Genomic DNA, 18,680 nt, shown 5'->3' with positions numbered 1-18,680 from the left:
TGTGGTGGTTCAAGCAACAATAATGGCATAGCAGATGATACTGCTCAGCTATTTATGAGGGTGATGGCATGAGGAAAGAAACTGCTCCTGTGTCTGGTGGTTTTGGTGTACATGGTCCTGTAGCGCCTGCCAGAGGGGAGGAGTTTAAAAAGGTTGTGTCCAGGGTGTGAGGAATCTGTAATGATTTTCCCTGCCTGTTTCCTGGTTCCTGAAGAGTACATGTCCTGGAGGGTGGGCAGGGGAGCACCAATGGTTTTTTCTGCTGTCCTTACTGTTCGCTGCAGTCTGTTCCTGTCTGGAAGACAGGAAAGATAATAAATAAAGACAGGAGCAGAAAGGAAGGGGAGAAAGAACAGGGCTCGATGGTTGCTCAAACAGAGACTGAGGACCATCTATAACTTGATTTTAGAAGACTATGCCTGTACTTAAATGTGTACCTATGCTGAATGCATAAGACATGAAAAGGAGGTTGATAATATACCAGTACAGTATGTTACTGACCGCGATGACTGTGTATGATGGTGTCCCCCTGGTCAAGCCCTCGTAGTGTAACAATCTGCACTAAATAATAGTGTTTTAGTTAACAATCGCTACGGGTATTATCTGAATATACTTTTTAATTAACCGCAAGCACAAAAACACACAATGCATAAGCTTATCTCGTAAGCACAAATACACACAGTACACGCACACAGCTCAGTTGATCCCACATATATTTACAAATTATCCCTCTCCCAATATATAAATGTGTCTCCCCAAATCACCATAAAGTCCGATAAAGTCCCACCAGTCTCACAAACACGCGATCGCAAACCCCGACGTTTCTTCAGTGTCACCCGATAATCCCAAAACAGTCCGACACGCGTCTTCAGTGAACACTCATTAATTCCTCGCAATACAAGAAAACAAAACAGTCTCACAGCTTCCGTTGAGTCTCGGCCGAGATATTCCTTGTCGCTGAGGCGTTGTGGTCAGAGCTAGAACCACCTTGACAGAGAGTTTCTTCGTCAATCCAAACGCGCGCCGCTTCCACATTTCAAAAGCTCCCTCTTCACTCTTCCGCGTTCCCATCAACCTCTCACATCAATCAGCTGACTCGTTCCCCTACTACGTCAGCCCCCCCGCTGATTTCACACTGGATAATCTTCACTTATTCAGGCATACATACAGGTAAACACACATTTTTAAAGGCTTATTATAAAACGGAGCTACCCTAGTTCATACAAAGGAAAATCTTGTTAGCCTCGTCACTCTTCTTATTTTCTACGACTGGCTAACAAGAAAATGCTTATGTGGCAGTGTCACATATACCCCCCCCTCAGCTGAAGGCTTCTAAGGTAAGACACCATAAAATCTTTTAAGGTTTACCACATTAATTGTATCTTGTTTCTCCTGTGGGTTATTCCATTGTATCCTATAGTTAACTGGCCCCAATTTCTTTAGTATAGTTGCTGGCCCTTCCCACTTAGGCGCAAGCTTAGCTGAAAAGCTGTCACTGGTCTTAGAGAAGGGGTGTGCCCGAACCCAGACTAGGTCGCCCTGCTGGAATTGCGCATGTTTCCGGCGGGAATTATAGTGCCTAGCTTGTCTGGCCTGGTGCACCCCTACCCTGCTTTTGACCTCTTCAGCCATCTTCTGTTGTCTCTCCAGTAACTTGTATGCATCATACTGGGCCGGAGAGGGAGGTTTATGGATTAGTCGCTCCAGAGGTCCTTTGAGGTTCCTTCCCAAGGCTAGTTCTGCAGGACTCCTCCCGGTGGTTTCCTGATATGCTGTATTGATTGCAAAACGGAACTCCGGTAGCCATTGATCCCAGGTGTTGTGATGTTGCCCTACATAGGAGGAGATCATGGTTTTTATTGTTCGATTGAAGCGTTCAGTCAGGTTGGTCTGAGGATGGTAGCTTGTCGTCAATTTCTGAACTACCCCCCACGACTTGCATAATCCCGTCAACAGAGTGGAGGTGAATTGCGGCCCCCTGTCAGACACCAGGTATTGGGGAACACCCCAGCGAGTGAAAATTTCCTCTCTGAGGATCTTGATCAGACGTGGTGTTTTGCCGTCCTTGAGAGGGAACATTTCCACCCACTTGGAGTAATAGTCTACCACCACTAGTAGGTACGAGTTAGCCTTCTTACTTCGGGGGAGGGGACCCATAAAATCAACTCCTAGCATTTCTCCAGGGTGGTTGACTTCTGTGCTCTGTAACAGACCTAAGGGCTTGATGTTACTTGGCTTGTACTGTTGGCATGTCCTGCAGGTTTTTATATGTTCCCATACATCTTTGCGAACATTCGGCCACCAGGCGCACTCCAAAATCCGTAGCAGAGTTTTCAGTCTCCCCAGATGTCCGCCCAAGGGATTATCATGGTAGTACCGCAAAAACTCCGGAACCATGGCTTGTGGTACTACCAGCTGGAACTTTTCCCCATGGTCTGACAAAGGAACCCTTCGGTATATTATTCCCTGATGTTCCACAAAGCTGATTCTGTCTGATGAACGTGATGAGTTCGCACAGTCTGCCTTTAAATCCATCACACCTTGATCCTTCTCTTGCTCCTGTGCAATCTCATCCAGAGTGCTAGGTAGACTAGAATGACATTTTGGGGAGATGGTGAGGCATGGAGATGGTGTACTACTGAGCGGCTCAGGGGTCCGAGACAGCGCATCCGGGGCGGAATTAAGGCATCCCTTGCGGTATTGCACTTTGAAATTGAACTGCTGTAGACGGAGAATCCATCTAGTCAGCCTGGAACTTGTCTTCGGACAATTAAATGCCCAAGCCAGTGCAGCATGATCAGTAATGACTGTGAACTCAATGCCCTCCAGGTAGTGTCGCCATTTCTCAACCGCCCAGACCACCGCTAGACACTCCTTCTCCGATGTAGAATAATTACGCTCTGGACCTCTGAGTCCCCTAGAAGCATACGCAATCACCTTCTCCCCCTCCTCGGAGTTTTGTGTCAGGATAGCTCCGAGACCCACCTCGCTGGCATCCGTTAACACCTGAAAAGGTAGGGCAGGATTGGGTTGCATGAGGACAGGAGGCGTTCTTAAAGCGTCCTTCAAGGCATCCATGCTTGCCTGGCATTCGGAGGTCCAATTCCATTCCACTCCTTTTCTCTTGAGCTGATTCAATGGCATCGCAATGTCAGCGAAGCGTGGAATAAATTTATGGTACCAACCGGCTAAGCCAAGGAACCGTTGAAGAGCTTTTATATCTTTGGGTACAGGAAAGTCTGTCACAGCCTGGGTTTTTGCTGGATCCACTTCAACACCATTCTTTGACACAATATGTCCCAGAAACTTCAGTTCTTGCTTGAAGAAATGGCATTTTTTCATGTTTAAGCTTAAATTGGCACCCTGTAACCGTTGAAACACAGAGACCAGATCATGGAGATGTTCGTCGCGAGAGCTGGAGTACACAATAATATCATCAATGTAAACAAAACATATCTTTCCTCTTAGCTCTCCCAAGACCCTCTCCATAAGCCGTTGGAATGAGGCTGCCGAATTTCGAAGACCAAAGGGCATGGCTTTGAATTGAAATAAGCCAAGAGAGGTTATGAAAGCAGTTTTTGATTTGCTCTCTTCTGCCATGGCCAATTGCCAGTAGCCCGATTTCAAGTCCAAGGAGCTGAACCATGAAGCACCCTCCATTGACTCCAGAATGTCGTGTATGATTGGCATTGGGTAAGCATCTGGTAAAGTTTTTGCATTGATCTTTCTGTAATCAACACAGAATCTGTATGATCCATCGGGCTTGTTAACCAAGACTACTGGGGAGGAGTAGGCTGACTGGGATGGCTCAATGATGTTGTCTGCCAGCATTTGTTCAACGTGTTCTTCAATTACTTTCTTTTTCATGGGTGAAACCCGATAAGCCTTAGTACGCACTGGAACTTCATCCTGAAGAAAGATGGTGTGTTTCTCCACATCTGTCCTTCCCAGTTTACCTGAGGTTACAGAGGGCCAGTCCTTCCTGAGCTGATCCAGTCCTTCTGGCCAGTCGGAGTCATAGTTGATCACATGATCCGTCAAGCTGGTAGAAACCCAACATGGTGGCAACTCTCCTGGAGTTAAGGCATAATAGAGGGCTACCTCCTTATCATTGGATGGCTTTGTCTTGCTCCGCCCAGCTATGCCCATTGGTTGCTGTAAGAAGGAATGGTAGGAGTAGCCTCTATCCGTCTTCCAACCATAGCTGTTCTTTGCAACGTTAAGAGTAACCCCTGTTGTGGACAGGAAATCCAGTCCCACAATAATAGGAAAGGCTAGATGACGATCCTCCATAACGTGGACTTCGATTGCCCATTGCTGCTCATGCCACTGAAGACAAATGCTCTTCTTCCCTAGAGCCTGATGAACTGTTCCGTCAGCCATTACAAATCGCTGCCACTCTGCAGGCATAAAAACTTCATTGGATGACGCCACCTGCTGCCACAGGCTTTCCTTCATCAATGTGAAAGTGCTTCCCGTGTCCACCACTGCTTCTCCCTGCCAGCCTCTGATGGAAATGGGCACCAGCAGGAGGCTCTGTTGACTCTTAGCCGTCTGATGTTGCAGTACACTGACTTCAGCTGTGTGTCGGGTGTGTTTCTTCTCTGATGTCTTCTTTCCTTGTTTATCAGATGTTGCATTTACCTTCTGCCAGTACTCTTTAGCCCCAGCACAGTCTTTCTCTACCATTGAGCCGACCCTGACCAGCTCTGTCACTGTGTTTACTGTTCCTCTCAGGCACCCCGCCACTTTTGGATTGATGTTATTCAATATACGCCTTACTATCTCATCTTCTGCCATGTCCTTTTTCCATTTTAGACATAGGGCCTGATAGTCATAGGCAAAGTCCCTGAGGCATTGATCCGGCCTCTGGACCATGGATCTCAGCTTCTCTTCTACTTCGCTTAAATAATCCGTAGATAAGAAAGCAGTCATAAATGTTTCTTTGAAGGATGGCCAATCATGGACTTGCCCTTTTGTGGCCTTCCACCAGCTAAGTGCTGGGCCTTTTAAAACCGATGACAAAGTCCCCAGTAGCTCAGGGTTGGATAGGGGTCTCAATTCCAGAAAATTCTCACATTGCTCTACAAAGTACAAAACATCTGAGGACTCTGTGCTGGGGCCGAACATGGGAAAATCCAGCTTCACTGGCGGTTTAGGGTAATAGGTTGGTGCACCAGACAGACAAGATGAGGCAGGAGTAAGAGGAGGAGCTATTGGGCTTAGGTCAGTAGCAACAGCTATTGTTCTTTGTGTACAAGGAGTACTAGTTAACCTTATTTTGCTAACTTGTTTTTTCCACTGTACATCTCTCCTTAAAAGACAGTTATAGATTTCCCTGTCCAATTTACTTAGGCTATCCATTAGCCCTTGCTCTATGGTAGCTAGTCTGCTATCCACATATTGCCTAAAACTCTCCTCTCTGTTTACGGCACTTAATGTGGAATCTCTAAAATCAGACTCCAACTTAGCCACCTTTTGTTGTACAGCAGCTAAATTGTTAACCATTTCCTCATACTGAATGTTATTCATTATGTCTTCTTCTCTACTAGTGACTACAAGAGGTTCACCACCAGCTCTATTTCGATCCCCACTATTAGATGGACCACCATTTTGATCAGTAACATCACCCACAGTATCCTCATTGACATTATCAGCATTTGTAACCCCATCACCAACAGCATTTGCATTTCTCTGATTATCATGTACAGCATCATCATCATCATCATCATTATCACATATATACATTGAACTCAATAAAGATGTTATTTCTGCTGTGTTAACTCTTCTTGTAACAAAGGGACCAGCTGTGAAATCTGGATCACCAACGACTGGCCTATGCCTAACAGGCATAGGGGTGTCTGCTGAACGTACCGACTGCTCTCTTTGCGACATAGCCGTGCTTGACGGAAACAAACAAATTAAACAAACAAATGTAGCCTATTTCAGATCCCCGTACGGGCCACCATATGTAACAATCTGCACTAAATAATAGTGTTTTAGTTAACAATCGCTACGGGTATTATCTGAATATACTTTTTAATTAACCGCAAGCACAAAAACACACAATGCATAAGCTTATCTCGTAAGCACAAATACACACAGTACACGCACACAGCTCAGTTGATCCCACATATATTTACAAATTATCCCTCTCCCAATATATAAATGTGTCTCCCCAAATCACCATAAAGTCCGATAAAGTCCCACCAGTCTCACAAACACGCGATCGCAAACCCCGACGTTTCTTCAGTGTCACCCGATAATCCCAAAACAGTCCGACACGCGTCTTCAGTGAACACTCATTAATTCCTCGCAATACAAGAAAACAAAACAGTCTCACAGCTTCCGTTGAGTCTCGGCCGAGATATTCCTTGTCGCTGAGGCGTTGTGGTCAGAGCTAGAACCACCTTGACAGAGAGTTTCTTCGTCAATCCAAACGCGCGCCGCTTCCACATTTCAAAAGCTCCCTCTTCACTCTTCCGCGTTCCCATCAACCTCTCACATCAATCAGCTGACTCGTTCCCCTACTACGTCAGCCCCCCCGCTGATTTCACACTGGATAATCTTCACTTATTCAGGCATACATACAGGTAAACACACATTTTTAAAGGCTTATTATAAAACGGAGCTACCCTAGTTCATACAAAGGAAAATCTTGTTAGCCTCGTCACTCTTCTTATTTTCTACGACTGGCTAACAAGAAAATGCTTATGTGGCAGTGTCACAGTAGTGCTCTTGTGTTCACTGGGCAGTAGCGAGGCATAGTGTTAAAAGAGCAGGGCTTGGAGGCTGCAGGTTTGACTCCTGGCTGGAAAGTGCCGCTGTACCCTTTGAACCGGGCGCTTAACCTGAAATATTGATATATATATATACCATGAACACATGAAATAAAATGAAATAAAATCTGAGCTGTGTGCATTAACTCACCCCGGATAAGGGAACAAAGAGCATGAAATATGCAGTGCGTTTGCCAACGCCCCCTGGCCACGGGCACACCTGTGCTGTTTTGCAGGTTGCTGAGAGAGCAGTGGATCCGGGCCAGGTACGAGCGGAAGGAGTTCGTGCATGTGGAGAAGCAGGAGCCGTACTCCGCAGGTAAGCCCAGGGTTACTCAACGGGTGGGAACTTACAGTCCTGCGGTTTTTTTAGGGATACACCTTTGAGTCAGCAACTTCCTGTCCAAGTGAGGAATGCGGTTCAACAGTTAAGAGGTGAAATGGAAGGAGAAACAGCTGGCTTTGTGATCCATTATGCCTGTGGAAGTTCACCTCTGTGGTACAGAAATCACATGGTGGTTAGGGGTCGGGGGGGCGTTAGTGGATATTTGAGATGGCCTTCTTTCTGTGCTGTCACTGAAACAGGTTCCTCCTGGTCTGAAGACATGGCGTCATTCCAAAGCCTGGCTCAAAGACCAGGCCCACTGTCTGAGCGCAACGTGATACGTAGCCAGAGAAGCTGCAGACCCAGGCGAAGTGTGTCACAGAGGAATAAAGTGATTTCTTCTCTCTCTCTCTCTCTCTCTGTCTGTCTGGGTTTCCTTTCGGTGTCTCTGGAGGTAGAAAGCTTTCAAAGCAATGCATCCCAGAACAACAATGGAAATTTCTTAGTTTGTATGACAGCAGTGAATAGAGCTGATAATTACAGTTCAGAGAGAGAGGGAGTTAGAGAGACAGAGACAGAGACACAGAGAGAGAGCGGGGGAGACAGATGGGGGGGTGGGAGACAGAGAGAGAGAGAGAGAGAGAGGAGGGAGAGAGACATACAGAGAGAGAGACAGATACAGAGAGAGAGAGAGAGAAAGGGAGAGAGAGAGTGAACTGAAACAAACTGTACACGTTCAGCTTCATGGCAATTGCTTTTCACGCTGACTGAGTTTTTGGTTGTTGCATATATATACTTTTTGAATGCGAAGGTGTCAGTGCGTGAGTTCAACCTCCTGGCTGTACATGTAGGTTAAACGCCTTTTTGGAATTTCATTGGATGAATACTGATGTGATGTCACAAGAGGATATGCTGGAGGGATGCGGGGGGGTGTTTTTGGGAGACGAGATGCAGACAGCGTGAAGCCTCCGTGTCTCTCGCACCTGTGCCTGTTGCTTGGAGACATCTCTCTCCCACGGAAGGAGAATTTGTGACGGGCGATGGGGGAGGGAGTGGGGGTGCGGGAGCGTGGTTGAATTGTCCCCTCGCGTCTCCGCCACCTGGAGCGGAAAAGCGCCCGCCGTTAATCGGCTGAGCGGACCCGTCAGAGAGGCCTGTCGGTCACGGCGCAGGCCGGTCAGTCACAGAGCCGGCGCTGATTAGCCCGTCTGTCAGTCGCTGAGAGCTGCACAGGGCCCCCAGGGCTGACCTGGGCCTCTGAGGGAGACGGGGATGCACATAGTCCTTCAGTGACTCCTTCCCTCGGCTGTCTCTGTGCGCTGACCCCATGCTTCACTCCCCCCCACACTCTCTCTCCTTCACCTCTCCCTCTGTACTGGCTTCAGCTTTCACTTCTCACTGTCTCAGGCCATGTCTCTTCAGCTTCTCTTCACTCTTCATACTCTGATCTTCACTGCTCCTCGTGTGTCCAATACATACACACATACACACATACACACACACGCGCGCGCGCACACGCACACGCACACATACACACACACACACACACCCACGCACACACACACTCACACACACATGTATATATCTCAACACAAGCAGTGTCCAGTATTCAGATAAGATCAGCGTTTCTGTATTATTCCCTTGAATGCGCAACACTATAAACTGTGAGCGGTTTGACGCTGAAAAAAACCCATTGCTGAGCTGTAAGTGAGGTTTTTGTGGTTTCATTCCGTAATTGCACAATTTGCGAAGTCTCCAGAGTCTTGTCTCTTGCTTGATCATGTTTTCCTGCTGCTAACAGTTGGCCGAGGCCTTTCTTGGGCGGTACCGTGTGTGTTAGCGTTACGTCCTGCGGGGACAGTGTGCCAGGGTGATGAATGCGGGTTCATTAACTTTCCCGTATATTCTCATTCCAGGCCCCCAAAGCTGCAGGGGAGCTGACACTAACCAGTGAGCTCATCTAAAAGGACTGATTAATAATGAAACAGCACCTTTTTTCATTGGTATCACTAACCCATTGCACAGATTCGCACCGAAGTGTCACACAGATCAAAGCAGTGTGTGAATTATGAATAAGAAAAAACTGATAGCACACATTTAGACTGGCCACGGAGACTTTGGGCTGGGATTCAAGAAAAAAAGATTTTAATTTTAATTTTGAACGCTGTAAATTTCCTGATCTGATATTATTACAGTATCTGAATCCCTTAAGTCCTGGGCCATGTTTCTAAGCAATGGACAGCACATTGCATTATGACCTTTGACCCCTGTGGTCGGGAGAGGAGAGGTGTGGCCTGCTCTGTGCATGAGCTGTGCGGGGCGTGATTCACAGAGCCAAACAGGTGCCTTCTTTACTCTGCTGCCCTCGGGCTCCTGGGTGGTCTGGAGGATGTTGCCGTGGCAGCGCCATGGTTACCAACGAAGGACGCCTCCACACGCTGAGGAGCCGTGGGGACCTGTCTCTGTCGGTTTGGGCTGGTTGCCGGGGAACTGCTTTGGGGGGGGGGGGGGCAGTGGGCGGTGACGATGCACCCCCCTGAGCGGAGCCTGCCGCAGTGTGGGTGTGCGTCAGCGTCGGGGGCCACCGGGCCCTGTCCCTGTCCCCGTGACTGTCAGCGCCTCTCTCTCCTCAATGGCGCCTTGTGCTGCAGGCAGCGGGGACGAGGGACGGGAAAGGACCGATTCTTCTCCCGCTGGGAGGAGCGCCGAACCTCAATGAACCCTTTTGTTTCCCTGCAAAGGCTGCAAAAAAAACCCCATTTTTATTATTCTTTCAATGTTTCATGACTCAACCGGTGGTTCCGAAAGGGTGCGTCAACTCTGATTTTTCTTCAAAGGAGACTGGAATCTATACTTATTGGTGGCAGGAACATTAAACATGGCTAGTAGTAGTAAGCTTACACCTGCAGGGCCAACAGTGTGGTGGTGTGGCTAAGGAGCTGAGCTTGTCACCCAAAGTCTGAAGGTTGTTTGATTCCCAGATGGGGCAGTGCTATTGTGTCCTTGAGTAGCTACTCAAACTGAAAACATGTATTGCATTAGTAAATGTATATACGGGTAATACACAAGTTGCTCTGTGTAGGGGTATCTACTAAGTTAATAATAGTAGTGAAAATGTGGCTTAGCCACTGTGGATATGAGTCACACGTGTACTGGCATTAATTAGTTTGCTAACTGATCGTCTCAGAGATGGCAGCGAGGACCGGCTTGTGATGCCGCATGAGGGAAATGCTGCCATCTTGCCCTGTCAATCACCTGGGAGACCGCGGCGGAATTCTGCGTATCGCAGAGCGGAATCTCTCCTCTGTCAGCGTCCCAGCGGAATGCCACAGCTCTGTCCCAAACCACAGGGTTCTACCTCACGCCTGCATGCCTCCTACACAGCATTCTGCTAAAACAGCGCTAACCAGGCAGCTGTCTTAAAGAGAAGGGCTTTCGGGACAAATCTGGGACACACTTAAAAGTAAGGCCAGTATCATCAAGCTGTGTGGGTGCCTGATCATTTAGTGCAGGACAGCAAATTTAACATGGCTAGATGGCTAGATTCTTGGTTGTTAAAAGGTAACTTCCTAGCTAACTAGCTAAATTAGCTAAACGTATTTATGCAGATTCCATTTTTCCATTTTCCAGTTGCCATTTTAACTCTGCCGAGAAGCACCTGTCTTTCATTTGACAATGAATTGTGGGATAGGAAACCTCCTGGATAGCGTGCAGTTGACGCATCCTTCCTTTTTTCATTGACTGTACTCTGACATATGGGGACTTTGAAGCGTACATTCATGCTGTCAATGTGTGAATGTACTTAGTGGTCATGCATCCCCACCGACTCTCACGCTTCCGCCAGCGGAATGCCGTGTATCGCCGAGCGGAATCTCACTTCAGCGAGCGTTCTGGCTGTGCTGCCGGTGGAACGCGGCGTATCAGAGTGCGGATCCATACTTCTCCCAGCGGCCCGGCTTCCTGCCCGGGCTCTCTGCATGCATTATGAATGAGAAGCAGGGCACTATCAATTGCCAGGGATGCTGTGTCCTGCACGACCACGATGACCTCATCTATCCAGGAGGAGGTGGAGCAGAGCTCTGCCTGTGGGGGGATCATAGCGTCCTCTCCCCTCGGGGAGTAGGTGGTGACACACGCATTAGGCGGTATTTATTCTGCTCGACACTGCCGCATTGGGGGTGGGGGATGGAGGGGGGGGTGCTCTGAGAGTTTCTGTTCTTTTTCTGTCACATTTTCTCTGTCTTTTTCTCTTCCTGTGTCTGTGTGGCTTGCTTTGTGGTGAGGCCTTTTGTCTCTCATCTGCTGTTGAGGCCCTAACTGAAGCGGAGCCAGCGCTTCTCTGACTGCCCTTTTATAACAAAAACGAAGGCAAGATGCCGTAAATAATTTGCGAAGAGACGTGGGACTTGACTGAATATCTGACAGAAAAGCTGTCTGATGGATGGGCGCATTGCAGCGATTCACCCGCAATAAATCAGTCTGTAAGAGGAGCAAAGTTCTTCTGAAACGAGAGCATAACTGAAAGCATGTCTCCGGCTCATGTTCAGCTCACGCAAAAATGTCACCGTGTCTACGGTCACATTGGCTGCGTTGGGTAACACATCTGTAACAGCTAGGCTAAGCTTTATACAGTGCAAAGTGTGTGTGTGTGTGAGAGAGAAAGAGAGAGAGAGATTAGGACTTTTAGGAACATGCCAATATTGAGCTAGCTGTTTCCTGTAATGTCTTCATGTATAGTCTGATGACAGGGGACTGGGACAATGTCACAATATTAGGAAATGCTGTTTTTATAATTCCTGCTGTCTCGCTCCTTTGAGCAGGAAGTAATTTCTCATGCCCATGAGGGCTTTGAAGTCTTATATCCGATTTGTCTCAGCATGTCACTTAAAAAAAAAATCCACCAAACAAGATCTCGCCGGAGAGACGTATTTATTAGCAGGCTGATATGGACACCGTTACTGCTGAGAGAGAGTACGAGGGACAGAAAGAGAGAAACAAGGGACAAGGAGAGGTAGCAAAAGGAGGGAGAGGGAGAAGGAGCGAAAGAGTGAAAGTGGGAGAGTGAGGGAAAGGAAGGGAGTGAGAGAGAGAATGATTGGAGGAGGAGCAGTTATGAGGAGGACAAAGTGCTCCATGCGGGACTTGCACCACATTAAACAGGCTCGTATGAAGGAAGCTGTTAGTCAGAGATTGGACCAGACCAGGTCAGAACCTGAAGGGAGTGTGGGGGTTGCGGCTGTGGAAGTGGGGGGGGGGGGAGTGGTTCGAGGGGTGTTGGTGGGAGAGTTTGGTATGAGTCTTGGCATCGATTGAGTGCGGGGGGGGGGGATCGATTGATGAGGCGGTCTGAGGTGAATAATTCATGTCTGTCTGGTGTAGGGAGGCTAGCTCCCTTTCCAGGAGCCCACAAGGAAGGAAGCATGGGCCCGAGCATGGAGTCAGGGTCGGCGTCATGGCAACGGGACTGGACCTGCCCACCGCCTCAGCTCGTTGGCCGTTGCCCGTCACATGTCAGTCAGAGACACAGTGGGAGCATTACAGGCCTGAGTGTTACAGACACAGTGAGAGTGTTACAGGCCTGAGTGTTACAGACACAGTGGGAGCATTACAGGCCTGAGTGTTACAGACACAGTGGGAGTGTTACAGGCTGTTTAAAGGCTGAGATGTGGGGTGTTTTCTCCAGCTCTCTGTGCTGTGCTGTACTGTAGCGGTGCCACATTGCCGGCTCCAATGAAACTCCTCTGATTCACATTCAGCTGCTTCCTCCCTTCTCCGCTCCTCTGCATTTCTCTCTCTCTCTCTCTCTCCCTCTCTCCCTCTCTACCTCTCTCTCTCTCTCTCTCTCTCTCTCTCTCTCTCTCTCTCCCTCCCTCTCTCTCTCTCTCTCCCTCTCTCTCTCTCTCTCTTTCTCTCTGTCTCCCGCTCTCTCTCTCTTTCTCTCTCTCTCTCTCTCTCTCCTCTCCCTCTCTCTCTCTCTCTCTCTTTTACACAACCCCTGTGGTTACTTTCTTCACAGGATACAGAGAGGGGTTTCTATGGAAACGGGGGCGAGACAACGGACAGTTCCTGAGCCGAAAATTTATTCTGTCAGAGCGGGAGGGAGCTCTGAAGTACTTCAACAAGCATGACGTGAGTTCTCTCCCACTTGTGGTATCTCCTCTTTCCCCCTATTTCTCTCCCGCTCTTCCCCCTCTCTTTCTCTCCCTCTCTTTCCTTCTCTCTTTCTCTCCCTCTCTTTCCTTCTCTCCCTCTCTTTTCTTCTCTCCCTCTTTCTTCTGTCTCTGTCTCCTTGGTATCTGATCTCACACGCTTCTGATGATTCTCCAGTATCAGCAATGCTCTATTTATGTGTTTAAAAACACACACTGTCTAGATGTGAGGAGACTGAAGGCGTCACTTGATCATATAAAGGCTTTATGACAGGAAGGCAACAGGAATCGGGAGGCCCCCGGAGATGAGAGTGTTAGGCTGCTGTGTGTCTGACTCAGCCCAGGGATTGACCCCACTGAAAGTGTTGGTTGGACGTACACATACAAAGAAGTTTTGAGTCAGCCCTTACAAGGTGTACCTGAGGTGTGCCCTGTATGGTATGTCCAGCTAAACATTTTCCCTGTGTTTGATGTGCACACCCGTCATGGTGACAGGAACTAAATTATGGGTTGGCCCTGAAATTTCACCCGGGTGGGGGGGCTCCTCTGTCATTGGACCACAACCCAGAAATCAAACCAACCCGTGATGTCAGCGGCTGATAATTCTTGCGCATAATCTGGTCAAAAAGAACTGAAACATGCACACATTCAGCTGAGATCATAAACCTCAGAAAGACTGAAAATTACACGGTCACTGGAAGGCCGATAAACGGAAATGTCTTGAAGTGTTTTGTTCCTTTGTGACCCTCTGTGGCTTGTTCTTATTATTTGTGAATAATAATATCTTATTATCTGTAAACAAGCTAACTTACCTGGCGTACACAATGATCAATGCAACATTGATCTTAACTGTTGCAGCAAACCAGCCCATCGGACATCTAACGTGCTGGTTAAAAATAGCCTGCTTGCCTTGGTTGCAGGAACTCTAATGACTCACGGAAGAACGCGGCGGGGTGCGTCCTTGAAAGATGTCGGCTATCTTGTTGTAGTTCGCGGTGTCACTCAAATCTTTCTCATGACAGCCGGCTTAACAAACTCAGGCGAGATGTGAGCATGGGTCTCCCGCTGGCATTTCAGCTGCGAATGCTGTCACCGGCGCCGTGAGCAATATGGGGTGACAGTGTAGCATAGCGGTAAGGAGCAGGGCTCCTAACCAAGAGGTTGCTGGCTCGATTCCCTGCTGGAGCACTACTGCTGTACCCTTGGGCAAGGTACGTAAACCACAATTGCCTCAATAAAAATATCCAGCTGTATAAATGGATAAAATTGTAAAAAAAATTAAAAAATCTAAGTCGCTCTGGATAGGAGTGTCTGCTAAATGCCAATAATGTAATGTAATAATAAGCAAGATCCTGATGAAGGAATACAGTGTTTGGGGAAACGGCGTTGCTGAAGGAGTCAAAAAACTTCAATGACAGCCAGAAATGCCTCCGCTCTTCATGTCTCTTGCTCATACTGTTGCAGAAACATTGTCAGTTCGGCTTCAGGCGGATCAATATGAGATTAACACATCTAAACACATCTGACACACTTAAGGCTCTGGGTGAGGCTCGCAGTCTCGTATGTTGTCTTGAACGCCACGGCGGCTTTCGTCAGGAGATTTGACCGCCGGGACAATCTTTCATTGCGATCCTGACTAAAACGAAGTGTTAGCTTTGCTAACTAGCGCAGGGAGCCTCCTTAGGATAAACAGATGTGATTTGAAATGTGATTAAGAAGGAATCACTTGGGCATTTGTTTAGACAATGAGAAAAGTACTAATTTAATTTAATTTGGTAGGCGGGACATGTTTAACCACGCAAATGTGTCACTACACAATATAGTAGACCTACAGGGATATACGTCTGTTTAAGCATGAATACTAATTATTGCCATTTTCAAAGTGGGTGGGCCTTTGGGTCCCCTTGTGGTGCCAGTGATGAAGTTTTTTTGTCATTTTCAAATTGCTATCAGGCTCCGGTTACACACACTGAAGAATACCTTTATAGAGCAGTCTACAATGTTGTGTATATGTACTGGATACTGTTTGGTGATATTCACTGTTGTAGGACAAAGGCCCAGATGTCCTAGGCAGTCCAGACACTGGAGTCTCCTGTCTCTCACTGGAGGTCACGATAGGGGTCACGACAGGGTGAGAATGGGGTCACTCCAAGCAAAAGCATTTGTATCCAGTCTGAGGTATGAGGCATGCCAGGCTCTGCCTAACACAGCTGCCCCGATGCTTAATGACTCATGGTGACTAATGAGGGAAGATGAACGTTACAGCCAGATACAGCCAGTTTGCACCTGTGGCACCACGACCCCACAGCTCCGTGTAAGCCAGGCTTGTGAAAGCCAGGCTTGTGAAAGGGGCTGTTGGAGGGGCTGTTGCTCCGCTGGTAACGCTGTGTGCCGACCTGGTCCTGCAGGCGCGAGAGCCGAAGGCCATCATGAAGATCCACACCCTCAACGCCACCTTCCAGCCGGCCAAGATTGGCAACCCCCATGGCCTGCAGATCACCTACCTGAAGGACAACAGCACCAGGAACATCTTCGTCTACCATGAGGATGGCAAGGTGAGACAGCGTGGGGGTCTTTTTCTATTACTCTGACAGACACACGCATACACACACGCACACACACACATCAAAGGCATGGGCACACATGCACACACACATATGCATACTGTACATATATACACACAGACACACATATACACGTGCACACATACTCACACGCACACACACACAGAGGGCATGTGTGTGCACACACACACTGCAGGAGTAAATGAGCTCTTCCCTTCACTGTGTCTGGGTGTGTAATGGCCCAGCCCGGTGTGATCATTCATCACGGCACCCAGAGCCGCTGTGCCCTCACCGTGTTAGAGGTGCTCTATTATTAAACTGCCTGTACTAATGACCTCAACAGGATTTTTCGCTGAGCACACGCAGTTATCCAGGGAGTCCTAACCATCATGTACAATTTCACACCTCACACATCTCTATGGACAATCGCTGCCGGCCTAACACAGAGATTAGCATGCATAAGAATTTGCAGGCTTAGTGAGTTTTCAGCTGACGCTCTGAAGATTTACTGTGTTGTACAGAATAGATGAGTGCTGTATTTTGTTTACCACAACCAGATACCTCTGTTCACTTGAGGCATTTGATTTGCTAGGATACTGATAAAAAATGTTAAACAGATATAGCTCCCTCTGCAGGACATGATTTGAAATTGCATGTGGGTGAATATACCCTAGATTGAACTGTGCTTCAGTTCACAAGGGTCATGTTATTGTCTTTGGTGTTACTGTTGGTGAAGAAATGCTTTTGTTCAGAAAGTCGCCCTGTCCTTCCAAGGTTTATGTGTCAGTCAGACTGAGTGCTCGTTATTATGTTGTTGTCGGCAGGAAACGGTGGACTGGTTCAATGCCATCAGAGCTGCCAGGTTTCATTATTTGCAAGTGGCTTACCCTGGAGCCAACGATGCAGATGTGAGTGCTCCTCATGCACACTGTCTCTGTGACTAACGTGTGACTGATCTGACCTCATCAACGTGCGCCAGCTTCCTGCTTCTGGGACCTCACTGTGACCTCTTTGACATGAGCCCACTCACCAGCTCTCGGACTTAAATAGCTTTATCAACATGCATCCACCTACCGAACGTATGACTTCCATATGACCTCACCAACATGTGCCTGATCCGCAACTCTGTGACTTCCCTATGACCTCATCAACATGTGCCCACTCTCTACCTCTGTGACTTCCCTATGACCTCATCAACATGTGCCCACTCTCTACCTCTGTGACTTCCCTATGACCTCATCAACATGTGCCCACTCTCTACCTCTGTGACTTCCCTATGACCTCATCAACATGTGCCCACTCTCTACCTCTGTGACTTCCCTATGACCTCATCAACATGTGCCCACTCTCCACAGCACTGACTTCCATGTGAACTTTAATGAAGACCATGGTTTGGCATTTTAGCTTATCTTCCTGTTGGTTTATTTTAACAGTGGCAAAGAGCTGAAGTTAGATTATTAATGTTTTTACTCCCATTGTTTTTTTATCTAAATTCTTTTTCTGTATGTTTTTTTATGCAGCTGGTGCCAAAACTTACAAGGAACTACATCAAAGAAGGCTACATGGAGAAAACTGGCCCAAAGGTTTGCTTGATCTGGGTCACCACTTAAAATGATATCAAATCAAAAGGCCTAATCTCCTTCAACTGATTGCATTAACATGTTGCCATGGAAATGGTAACACTTCGAGCAGTTTTGTGATAGCCCAAGTACAAACAAGGGCACTGTGCATTAACATAACATTAATATAACATAAATATGTCAAAGAACGCCAAGAGGAGGAGATATGATTCTTTGTCTTTTTGCCTCATCATAGTTAAACATGGATATGTGCATACACTTGGATATTTATAAACCTGTAGAAGCGCTGCTTATATTTATCTTCTCTGCCTCATCTCGTTCCCACAGCAAACAGAAGGGTTTAAGAAGAGATGGTTCACCATGGATGACAGGAGACTGATGTATTTCAAAGATCCTCTGGTAAGATGCATTAAATGGGCGATGGAGGCAGGGGTGGGGGCAGGGGAGCACAGCAGGACCAAATCATAAGTGGTTTAACCTGATATTTTTCACCTTAACCTGATACACACTCTTTGGAAAAGCAGTGCACTGAAAATAATAACATTGACGTGGGAGTTGTACTGTGGTGCTAAAGTAAGACTTAACTGTTGTCATGTTAACATACATTAAGGTTTTTTAATCCTTGCTATAAGAGCAATAACAATATGCATCTATAACAGATTTCATCCCTGAGAGATTTACTTTTGTAAGTTAATTGAAATGACTATCCTGATTTCATATTCACGCTTATGATATACACAATGTTCTTATCTTTGCACTTAATTTACCTTTTCATCTGCAACCAATTCAGATGAATCACATTTTAACGCAGTGTATATTAATTACAATCAGTATACAAGTAAAACACACACACACACACACACACACATACACACACACACACACACACACACAAATACACACGTGTGCACACATATACACACACACACACTCACTATGTCCCACAGCTAACGCCTGCATCCTTCGGCTTTGCTGTTGTGCGCGTCCCCTAGGATGCGTATGCCCGGGGGGAGGTGTTCATCGGGAGTAAGGAGAACTCCTACACTGTGCTGCCCGGCCTCCCGCCCTCCACGCAGGGCAACCACTGGAAGTTCGGCATCACCATCGTCACCCCGGACAGGAAGTTCCTGTTCGCCTGCGAGACGGAGGAGGAGCAGAAGGACTGGATCGCGGCCTTCCAGAAGGTGGTGAACAGGCCCATGCTGCCACAGGAGTATGCAGGTAACCCCCCAGCCACCTTTCGCAGCAGCTGCGGAGTGAAATGTAAGGTCCTGGTACGAGAG

General features: G+C 47.5%; 1 protein-coding gene across 1 annotated transcript in view; it reads left to right on the top strand.

Moving 5' to 3' along the window:
• The window catches only part of LOC118794173 (arf-GAP with dual PH domain-containing protein 1), a 39,663-nt gene that overhangs the window by 18,736 nt on the left and 2,247 nt on the right, over positions 1-18,680 (top strand). Inside the window, exons 4-10 of the mRNA XM_036552364.1 lie at positions 7,016-7,098; positions 13,121-13,233; positions 15,662-15,808; positions 16,642-16,725; positions 17,338-17,400; positions 17,725-17,796; positions 18,390-18,618. Of these exons, the coding sequence (XP_036408257.1) occupies positions 7,016-7,098; positions 13,121-13,233; positions 15,662-15,808; positions 16,642-16,725; positions 17,338-17,400; positions 17,725-17,796; positions 18,390-18,618 (791 nt within the window). The remainder of the gene's footprint in view (positions 1-7,015; positions 7,099-13,120; positions 13,234-15,661; positions 15,809-16,641; positions 16,726-17,337; positions 17,401-17,724; positions 17,797-18,389; positions 18,619-18,680) is intronic.

This window comes from Megalops cyprinoides, chromosome 19 (genome assembly GCF_013368585.1).
Source record: "Megalops cyprinoides isolate fMegCyp1 chromosome 19, fMegCyp1.pri, whole genome shotgun sequence".
Classification (NCBI taxonomy): domain Eukaryota; kingdom Metazoa; phylum Chordata; class Actinopteri; order Elopiformes; family Megalopidae; genus Megalops; species Megalops cyprinoides.
This window is presented reverse-complemented; position numbering and strand designations above follow the sequence as displayed.